Source organism: Rutilus rutilus, assembly GCF_951802725.1.
Source record: "Rutilus rutilus genome assembly, chromosome: 4".
Lineage (NCBI taxonomy): Eukaryota > Metazoa > Chordata > Actinopteri > Cypriniformes > Leuciscidae > Rutilus > Rutilus rutilus.
In genome coordinates, this window is record NC_140212.1 from 34,862,692 (window position 1) to 34,874,685 (window position 11,994).

General features: G+C 35.6%; 1 protein-coding gene across 1 annotated transcript; it reads left to right on the forward strand.

Moving 5' to 3' along the window:
* LOC311289177 (uncharacterized protein) lies at positions 1–11,370 on the forward strand. The gene is made up of 4 exons (XM_084406978.1): positions 1–78; positions 574–783; positions 1,010–1,058; positions 9,209–11,370. The coding sequence occupies exons 2-4, from the start codon at positions 631–633 to the stop codon at positions 11,053–11,055; spliced, it is 2,049 nt and encodes a 682-aa protein (XP_084263104.1). The 5' UTR covers positions 1–78; positions 574–630; the 3' UTR covers positions 11,056–11,370.
* The last annotated feature ends 624 nt before the right edge of the window (positions 11,371–11,994 follow it).

Here is an 11,994-nt window from a genome sequence, read left to right on the forward strand (position 1 = left end):
TTAGAGATTATAAAAATCAAGCAGAGGCTTTGTGCAGCTGCAGATGAAGAACAGATTCAAGAGGAAACCGAAATAACAGTAAGTCTTTTTCTTGTCATTTTAGGCTACATACACAGAATACAAACTTTTTTTGTCTTTATTTACTTTCAATATGGATGACACTAATCTTTGTTTTGTCCTTGTTGAATTAAGGGATCAAATAAATATAAAACTAGAATTTACTAAAACTGAAAAATAAATTATAATGTGTATTTTCTAGTATAACAAATAGATTTACAAACTGTTGCAAGCATTTTGACTTTACAGTGATTGTAGATATAAACTTAGGCTTCAGTTCTTTTTAAATATGATTAAACAACTTTGTCAGCAGTAGGATTTATAATCTGATACCCTTGTATGTCATGTCAACAAGTTGTACAAAACTACAGTAAAAGATTGAAAATCTTAATAATCTTAAACAATTTCTCTTCTATTTATAAATGGCATGTCATACCAGGTTTAAAATTTGAAATGTAAAAAAACAACTGTCAAATCTATAATTAATAAATAGCTTGTGTGAATTGTTGTGTCGAGGAGTGTAACAGAAGACCTAAACGCAGATTGACAAAAGACCAACAAGAGCTTCAGACGATGGCTACTCGTGGAACTCAGGACAGGATGAAGGGTAAGAAGCAGAATTTGAGTTATGACAAGAGAACAGGAAGACAGAGAGCGTCACCAACAGGGAGTGCTCGCAGTGGAGCAGAGTCTGGCACAGGACTAAACTGCAAACCAGGAACAAAAGTGAGTAAAGCAGTCTCCTTAAATATAGAGCCCATTGATTCTGCATTGATGAAAATGTATTTAAAAAAATGACCAAATCTAAAAGGTCTAGATGACATCTTAAACATTAAAGTTGAAATTCATTGTAGTAGACATTAGATTCAACGGCCAAAAAAAACAATGTAAGTTTTTTACTGTGATTTTAATAATAATCAAAACCTTTCTTATTCAATCATTATTTTTCAAGACAAACAGTGATCGGTTGCTAACACAGAAAAAAGCAGGGCTTAGTCCAGGTGAGTACATTATCAGTTATTTTACATTTGAATAATATTTCACAATATTGCTGTTTTCAACTGTGTTCTTGATCAAATAAATGTAGGCTTGGTGAGCATAAGAATCTTCTTTCAAAAACATGATAAAATCTAACTTTTGAACAGTAGGGTATATACAGTAGATGCCAGATGTTTCAACAAGTATAATTATACAGACAAAAAAAGATAAGAGAAAACCAAAAAGATAATTTTAAGGAGGATTAAAGGTTAAACAAGTGCACAACCTTTCCTAATGAGGATTAAAGGTACAGTCAAAGTTATTAAATCACATTCAAAATCATGTTCAAATGTATAGAGAAAACATCTACTATTAACAAAACTAATTCCAATGAAAAAATGGTGTTCTTGTAGCATTTTTCTTGAAAACATTTTTGTTGCATTTTACTTTGATTGCATTGTAGTCCTCACCTACTAGATTACTAAGAATGATCTGTTTGTTTTCTTTTAAATTTTTCTCTGTGTAAGGTCATTTTAAAGATTTAGATTAACTTCAGAATGAAAAAATATCTGACATGATTTTATCATTTCTGGAAGTTTTGAGAAATCTGATTAATTTTCAAACTAAATAGTTTTTTTTTTCTCTCTGTCTTTTTTTTTTTTTTTACATGTAATTTCACCATGTTGGCTGTTAAAAAAATATCACATTTTGTATTGGTACAGTAAAGCCTTAAACAGTAAATACAAAATATTTAATGATTTATTAATGAACTATGGTAATATGGTAGATTTTTTTCTTATTTCACACCTGACTCAAAATTATCTGGGGCGTCTACAGTCGACACTTAATAATCTTTATAATCTAGCTCAGCGTCTACAGTTGACAACTGGCTTCGAGTCGGATGACGTCTCATCCCTTTTCCTATAACACTGTCAAAGTGTCTAGTAGGCTTTACTACCTAACTTGCAAAATTAACTTGCTATTATGCAAAATTCACTTTTACATGGTGTTTGAACATAAATGTGTGTTGGCAGTGTGTGAGCATCCTATAATGATAAAAATCCACCCAGTGTTTTTTTTAACAATCTCAATAAATCATAAGCACTTAGAACAAATGAGCTGTTCTAAGATTCTATGCAATGTGACGTAGAATTGCACAGGCCCCGCCCATGACGGTTGATTGACACTGCAGTTTGAGCATAGACCCGCCCTGAGAGAGCTGGACACAGTCAGCCATTGTTTCGACGCTTGAGCAGCTGTAGACAAGCGCACTTCTTATACTGTGTTTATTCAGCTCTTACAGTGATTTTCTGGAGTAAAACTGACGCTTCATCTTTTGTGTGCTGTACAATAAACTTCACTGAACTCGTCAGTATATTTTGGTCATCATTCGGACGGGGTCTACTACAGCAGGCTTGTATTAATAGTGGATAAAAGCAGATGACAAGTAAATTATAACCATAATTAAACTAAACTATACCTGTCCAATCTCCATACAGCATTATTCTCTGGCTCTGTGGGCATTATTGTCCGACTCCGAGTCGAAATGAACACCGCAACTGAGAGTTTCTGTTCTGATATTAGCCGTTTCTCATTATGCGTTCTTGTCTGTACTTGTGTTCTTGTGGACTTGTGAAACGTCATGAGTCGCTGCCCAAGTACTGTTCCAATTCAAAGTTCACATCTAGCCAAGTCCAGTTCAAATCCCCGGATGTGTTCTTGATCCGCCCCTTTTACCGAGGATGCATCGAGAGGTGACTTGTGTGGACTTGAGACAGCCAGGTATCCCAGAATGCATCTCACACCAACCAGCAAGCGTCAATAGCAGAGGAGAAAAAATACTGCTGTAATTGTGTCATGAAATGTAGTTTTAAGAGTATTTCAGGCGAGAATGTAGTTGTTTAAAGCTCAAATCTTTGGTTTATTTCTAAAGATAGCGCCTATTTGAAAATTTGATCTAACATTTTCGGAGTTGTGAGAACCAGGCAATCGGACGCTCGGCGCTCATGTACCCCGCCAAGAACAGCCTTTCCTCGGCTAGTGCTGCTGACGTTTGCCGCTGGCTCGGATGTCTCTAGTCTAGTGGTTTAACATGAGATATAAATCGTCTTGTGTATATCTAACGGGCGATTTATTTATTTTATTTGTCTCATTAATCTATCATTTGTTCCCTGGCAAAACGTTAAGCTGAGGGCAAAGTGAAGTTTCATAGCTTTATTTAGTCTATTTAACTTTAACGTTGTAGCCTAGAGAGCTGACTTATGTTTGACTGAATCGTTGGCTTTATTATTGTATAGCTTTTTGTACCTTTTAGGCTACTTATACTTTTATAATGGCTATTATTGATCATTAAAACTGACATTTAACAAAAAAGGTTATGTCATTTTATTTTATATATTTAAAACAAAAAAATATTTTATTATACATGTTGCCTACATTCTCTTTACTGTATGTACATATATAATAAAATAAAATGACACAACCCTGTCTCTTTTTTCTAAATGTTAGTTTTAATGATCAATATTAGGCTATAATGTTTTTTATTTATCATATTTTTAAAATGAAAACAAAAAGAGTCAGGGTTGTGTTTTATATTTCATGTTGTTATAAATATATGCAGTGAAGATAATCAGTTGCGTTAATTGCCTGAACCACATTTTTGTGGCCAATTTGTTTAAGATTTTTTTAAATGAAAATGAAAAGAGGCAGAGTGGTGGTTTATAACATATTTTGTTTTATTTGTAGCCTAGATATACATAAAGAGATAACCGGAGTAGCCAGAGCGAGCTGAGTGACGCTATCAAGTACGCCGCTGTTCCATTTCAGAATTATCGGACTTGCGTCCTCCCGTCCTCAGGAGTTCGTTCCCCTGAGTCGAACTTGTCAAGTCCGAACTACCAAGGACTCAAGTCCGAACTTTGCGTACTTGGTATTGAGAAACGGCTATTATCAGATGAGATTCTCCTGGCTCTGAGCGCGAGCTCATGAGGCTCCGCCCCCTGTGTCGTGCAGCAGCAGTTAATTTGCATTTAAAGGGCACACACTAAAACTGTCATTTTTTGGGGCACAGAAAAAAGCACTATTTAAACATGCTGTAAAAAATGTTCTGTTGGGTATTTTGAGCTAAAACTTCACATACATACTCTGGGGACTTCAGAGGCTTATTTTACATCTTGTGAAAAGAGTCATAATAGGTGCCCTTTAACTAAACAGACTCCAGACAATACTTTCGAATATGCATTGATCACGGCCAGTAGCCTGGTTAAAACTTCTTTACTGATAGATAAATATCAGAGAGAATCCCATCAGCAAAAAGAATACAACAGGTTTTATACAATAGGAGCATGGCGATAATTACATGATGCATTAAATCATTTCCCTATAATTTGATTGGTTGGCAAACCATTTTGTTATTCTGTTTTCTTGATTGCTTGACTTTGTTACTCAAAATCACGAGCTCATAAACCTAGACATCCGTCTAGATACATTTTATTTCCCCTTTTGTTGTTATATTCAGCCATGATTCATTAACACACACACACACACACACACACACTCAGTCACAAGTTTTTGAGTAAAAGGGTTTGGAAACATTTAGGATTCAAAAGCATAAGAATGTTATTCCTGCAAGAAAAATAAATGTTAGTTATGATTGATTAAAAAATCCATCACAAATATATATTTACAGTATATATAATAAATTCTACTATATTATTTGATTTATTTATAATATTTTAAATATGATGGTTTTATTATAAATATGGTGATGATTTTTAAGGTGGACATCCAACTAGGGATGGGCAATATATTATCGTTTGCGATACCGGTAACAATTCTCCCCAAGATAAGAATTAGTCTTCCCGTGATAATAACGATAAAGCCTAGCTGATGATGTGTTTCTGTTTGGGACCCATTCGCAGCTCACGCGTAAAGCAAAAACAACGAAATAAATACAACTGATCAAAGATTCAAATTAAATAAACAGTGCTTTTCAGGTCTATTTAGGTACAGGAATTTAAATCAAATGTAAAATAACACTGCACAGTTGTAACTTTATAAGTAATATATATATATATTAATCCTTAATAAGATTAGGGAATAATTTTCCTTTGTTACTTGATTAACCTTAAACACATACAGGCAGCAGGAATATTAGGCTGCTGACAAATTATATGTCAAGATATAATATGTCAGCAGGAATATTAGGCTGCTGAATAGAGCTGCATGGATCCAATATACTAGAGAAACATGTGATTTCTTTCCCAACTGTTTATGTTCACTTAAAACAGCAGAACCATGTATGACAGAGGATATTTTGACAATTTTGCATATTTAAGCGCAAGATGTGAAAGAAAACTAAATTCAGTATTTGCACACTATGATTTGTGTGTAGGGATGCACCGATATTAGTATCTCAGATACTGAGCTCTCATACTCAAAAAAATGCTCTGATACCAAAACTGATACCATGCAGCGTGTGTACAGTGTTTGTGTCCAGAAAAAGAAAAACAGACAACTATCTAATTAGTGAAATATAAAATGCCTGCGTATCCAATTTTTCACAGACGTCAGTGGAAAGTTTGTAGTTCAGTCGGAAGTCAGTGGTAAAGAAAGTAAAACGAGGCATGTGTTAACGTTAACTGACGAGAGAGAGAGCGTGCACACTGAATGCTTTTGATTGCTGATCGTTCACTCAGAACACGTCATTTGGATTAAAACTAAATTGTATATTTAAGTAAAACATCAACTGTTACCTGATTGATGTTTAGCAAATGTTTCCCTACATAATTACAGGACGTTTTCAAGTCAACAAGTTTCATGAACGCAAACATTTAAAGCGCGCGCCCTGAATACCAGCATCTCAGAAAGAGCGTGAATACTGAATTGAATTATCTTTCACATCTTGCAGTTGTAAGGACGAATTCACACAAAATTATGTAAAAATGCCCGTCTTGGCGAGTATCCTAGTAGTCGGTTATATATCAAGTGACCGTACACAGTATTCATATTGGATCTGTGCGTTCGGTCTTAAAGGGACAACAGTCTAATAAACCTGCTGCTGTGTTTTAATGTTAATAAAATAAAGGACAAAGAAATCACTCACTGCTCTTGACTAAAAACTTTTTGTAAATGTATAAAGATGAATCTGCATTTAATTTAGACAATAATAAATAATACAGTGTTATTTCACATTTGATTACTTTATTGACTTTATTAACAAATTAAGCGAACTAATAAGATTTATATTATTTTGGTTTCTCTACCCAATACATTTAAAAATTACAAATGCAATGAAAATACAATTATCAGTATTAGTACTTGTTATCGGCAAGTACCAAAACTGGAAAAAGTGGTGCATCCCTATTTGTATGTGCATCAGATGTGAGTATGTGAGTACCAAATTCATGTAAAGTCACCTTTATCATATACCTTTATTTATAAAGAATATCACCTATATTCTTTATATAGGACTTTATACAGTACAGAATGTTGTAAGATAGACTAGCTTTACAGTTATAAACAGGAAAATAATAAGTCCTGGATGCAAACAGTTCAATCCTCCTGTAAAGCAGCTCAAAAAGACAATAGTAAACACATTATTCAGTTTAAAACAGTTCAGTGTTGATTCGGTTTGGTCCAATGACTGTGTAAAGTACATCAATTATGAAATGAGTTACATTTATTTATAAAGCAGCTCTGGATAAAACGAATTTTCAGCCGCCAAAAATTATTGGCTGAAAGGAAAAAAGGCCAAAAATATAAGCCGGAAATATGCTGTCCCGCCCCTCCGTGTTCAGCAATCAGGTTTCACTCATGACTTTGCGAGCGGCTCCGCTTTCTAAGATGCACAACTTCAAAGCGACTGCTCAGTGTTTCGCTCTTTGTGTTTGCTTCATGCTCTGCTCAGTCGCTCACAGCCCAAACGCTCCACTCACGTACCAATCACGCTCACCGGTAAAGCAACGCCCGCTCAAAAAACATGCCGTCATTCAATTTGTTTCTGTTTGCAATAGCCCTACTGTACTGTAACATGGTGTCTATAGCCGTGCTGGGCAACACTGGTAAAATTACGCTATCCTCTTGTTGACTGATCCGCTCCCTGCTATCTGCTCACATGCTCAGATAATAATAGCTACTTTATTTTGATAATACTGTAGGTCAAAAAAAAAAAATCTAAATGTTAGATAGAACCGAATGAAGAATAATATATTGATACTAATAATATATTAATATAGGCCTATTTTTGGTCCAATTTTTGTGTTACTTTAAATAAAAGTGTGGTTATTTTGTTGGCTTGTTTTAAAATTCAGATTCATTCAATTATTTTATTTAAATAAAAAGTCTCAAAAAATATTTTAAAATAATAAATTACATTTAATTTTTTTAAAAGTAATTTTTGGTTTGGGTTTTTGGCCAAGTTAATTTAGAATTTTCAGTTTCGGCCAGGAATTTTCAGTACGGTGCGTCACTAATATATATACAGAATATTAGGAGGAGCAGTTGGGCTAAATTCCAAGCTCGATCCTCTTTGGACAGCACGCCAAATACGCTTATTTTACTCTTTTACTTTATTTGATCATTTGTGAGCATGAATTAATTAATGTCGTTTTTACGTTTTTTATGTTCTTATTATGATAGGACAGTGAGTAGATAGGTGCAGAGGGAGAGAGAAAGGGAGCCGGGATCAGGAAAACCTCAATGTTTTATTCTCCATCATTCAATGCACATTGCCTGTACATAAATTAACCTTTATGTTATGTCATCGCAGATTCCAATCTATACATTTATAGTAGTAAATAAATAGTAGAGCGTTGGCACTTGCAACGCCGAGGTCATGGGTTCGATTCCCAGGGAAAGCAAGAACTGATGTGTACCTTGAAATGCTATGTAAGTCGCTTTGCATAACAGTGTCTGCCAAATGCATAAAAAAAAAAAGAATGTTAAATGTAAATCAAAATATTTATTGCATTTATGAAGGCTCAGCACCCAAAGGCTCTATATAAACTGTTGTCTCAGTGGTGTACAGTGTCTTTGGGCGGATTGCGTGTACAGTGTCTTTGGGCGGATTGCGTGTAACAGCCATTTGAGGATTGTTTGTGATTTGGTCTAAGTGTCTTAGGAGTCCTCTTGACTACCCCTAACTTTTCAAAGATTTAGGACCTGGTTTTAGCATTAAAATGCTTTGTGAAATGCTCTTATGTCTGCTACAGACTGTGTGATTTCGGCAATCCTATAAGATCATTACAAATCACACTGTGTGGCATGGATCTAATAAACTTGGGTACGACATGCATGTACGTTGATGACACCTATTGAATCGAATAGAATACATAAAATGTCATCAGCATGTTCTACTGGTAAACAAATAGAGCAAGAAGTAGTAAAATGTCATCACAGCATGTGCTACTGGTAAATAAATAGAGCAAGATTAATAGCACTTTGGCAATTGAGCGTTTTAGCGCCATGTCGTGTTGATCTATACACCATTTCATGTTGTATTTTTATTGCCTGGTCAGTAGACAAAGGTTGTAGCAGCAAACACACTGAGAAGATCATGCTAAATTTATGTCTCTCACAGTGGACATGCACCTACGATGACAATTTCAGACCCCTCCATGATTTCCAAGTGGGAGAACTTGCAAAATAGCAGAGTGTTCAAATACTTATTTTCCTCACTGTATGTATATAATATAATAATGTATTATATAACCCCCCCCCCCCCCCCCCCTTTTTGCTTTATCTCTTTTAATTCCTTTTATATCTGTTTTTATTTCCCTTGCTCTTATTTTGTGCTTATTTTCTATGCAAAGAACTTTGAATTGCCATAGTGTGATATTTTAATTCCTTTCTATGTAAAGCACTTTGTATTGCCAAACTGTATGAAATGTGCTATATTAAATAAACTTGCCTTGCCTAGTGTTAAAATCACATGATCAGCGATTAGTTGGTCAAGTGTAAAACATTATGGCAGAGAAGTTGTGCAACCCCTAGTGTATTCGCTTTTGTTGCACTACTCTACCTGTCAACTAATAAATTATTCAATTATTGATAGGTGATACAATTTTAAATTATTTGACATTTTAGTGATATTGCACAGGGTTTTTCTCACTTCTTTTGTATACTTTATTTATAAGTGGACGTACAAACAATAATTTCCTTTTCCTTTAACCAGCAGAGGTGGAAAAAGGCCAGAAAAAGAATATTAAACAGTGCCGGTCTGCTGTTAACAAGGATTTGAACATGCCAAGAGAAAGCACAAGCAGATCATGGAAAAGCATGGAAAAAGACCACAGTTATGGAAAGGGATTAAGTGTTGTAAATATTATAAAGAACAACCGGAGCAAAAAAGTGGAAGATGGAAGCAATGAAAACCTACCCATATTTAAACTCAACCTATCTGAAACATGGAAGAACAGTGATGGATTCTGCAGAAGAAGCACATTTGGGAAAGAAAAAAATATAGAGAACAAGACCATTATGATGATCGGAGCTACAGGTGCAGGAAAATCCACTCTTATTAACAGCATGATCAACTACATTCTGGGAGTGAAATGGGAAGACGACTTCCGGTTTGTGCTAGTAGATGAAGGGAAGCAGAAATCTCAGGCTGAAAGTCAGACTTCAGAGATCACAGCATATCAAATTAATCACAATAATGGTTTCCGGGTTCCCTATTCTCTGACTATTGTGGACACACCAGGCTTCGGTGATACCAGAGGAATTTCACATGACCAGAAAATCACAAAGCAGATTCAGGAGTTCTTTTCTAATCCAGGAGGGATCGACCGCATTGATGCCGTGTGTTTTGTTGTACAGGCTTCACTTGCCCGTCTGACACACACACAGAAATATGTCTTTGACTCCATTCTTTCCATATTTGGGAAGGATATTGCTGAAAACATCCTTGTGCTGGTCACCTTTGCAGATGGTAAAAAACCTCCTGTTCTCGAGGCCATCAAAGTCTCTGAGGTTCCCTGTTCAACCAATGAGTCTGGAGAGCCACTTCACTTCAAGTTCAACAACTCTGCTCTGTTTGCTACCAATAATCAATCTGGAGAGGACAAGGAGTTTGGCTGTGGAAACTTTGACCAAATGTTCTGGAATCTGGGATTTTCTAGCATGAACAAATTCTTCACATCCCTCAACACGGTGGAAACCAAGAGCTTGTCTCTGACACAGGAGGTCCTGAAAGAGCGTCAGCAACTAGAAGTGCATGTGCAGGGTCTCCAGCCCCAAATCAATGCTGGTCTGACAAAACTGGATGAAATCAAGAAGACAAGAGGTGCTCTGGACCAGCACAAGACTGAAATGGAGGCAAACAAGGATTTTGAATATGAATTAGAAGTAATTGTCCCAAAACAGATCGAAAACACATCAAGATCCTATTTGACCAACTGCCAAAAGTGTCACTTCACATGTCATAATGCATGTAAGTATGGAAATGATAATGATAAAGTGAAGTGTTCTGCAATGACAGATGGAAAGTGTCGGGTCTGCCCTGGAAAGTGTGCTTGGAACGTGCACTCTAATCAGAAATATAAATGGGATTATGTCAAAGAAAAGAGAAAGGACACCTATCAGGATTTAAAAAAGCGATTTGAGGATGCACATGGACAGGTCATGTCAAAAGAAAAGATCTTTGAAGAGCTTGAAAAGGAGCTCAAGATTGTCCAGGATATTGTGGCCGGACTAATTGAAAAATCTCAAAAGTCCTTGGAGCGTCTGGAGGAAATCGCCCTCAAGCCCAATCCTCTGTCCACCCCTGACTACATTGATCTGATGATTGAGTCTGAGAAACAAGAGGCCAAGCTTGGATTTCAAGATCGCATTCAGTCTTTAATGGAAGTCAGGAAAAAGGCAGAGATCATCAGTAAGGTTTCCACAGGAGAAGTGCTTCCAGAGCATTTGAAAACATACAAAATCACAACAAGAAAAAATGAATCATCCTATGATCCATGGCTCCTGTTGAGTAAAGCAAAGAATTATGTTCAAGAAAAAGTAAGCTCTGCATTCAAGTAAAACTTTTATCTACAATTACTACAGCTATAAACAAAAACATTTGGTTTTGTGGTAATATGCTCTGCATGCATTTTTATTATACTTAAAAATACTTTACCTTAAAAATGGTCTTGATCTTCATTCTTCGTATGATGTATAATACATACCTGTATGATTTTGCCTAACAGCTTGTTGTTAGCAGATTGTAAAATAATCCTGTTTTGGAATGATGTAATTTTACTTTCATTGATGCTAGTCATTCATTTCGCATGAATAATAAAAAAAAGCAAGTAAAGTTGACAATCTTAACATTGTGCCAATAAATAAATTTAAAATGCATATATATTTTACTTTTGGTGTTCTTTTTTTGTTTACCAGTCGGGACATTTCTCATACCTTAATTTAGTTTTGAAATGATATGAAAGGAAATCATAAAGAGAAAGGAAACTGGTCAGGATTTAAAAAAAAAAGTGATTTGAGGATGCACATGGACAGGTCATGTCTAAAGAAAAGATCTTTGAGGAGCTTGAAAATAGGCTTGAGCTTGTCCAGGATATTGTGGCCGGACTAATAGAAAAATCTCAAAAGTCCTTAGAGCGTCTCCAGGAAATCGCCCTCAAGCCCAATCCTCTGTTCACCCTTTTTTAACTGTCGATGCAGAATAAGTAGATTAAATGAAAGTAGTATAAACTAAATCTTAACCTTGTGCATTGCTCTCAAAATATATTTAGCATGCTAATGGATTGGATAATTGGTAGTGCCTGAGGCAGATCAGACAAGCAATTTATCCAATCAAATTAATCCCAAGAACAATTCTGAGGTGACCCACGCTGAAGGACCCCCAAGTTTGTGCCAGGCTGCGGCCTTGTCTTCCCATTCATCCAAGAACTTCTGCAACTTCTTTCTCTCATCATTACAACTTCAGCAAAGATCAACTGAAGCCTTGAGAACTTGTATTAG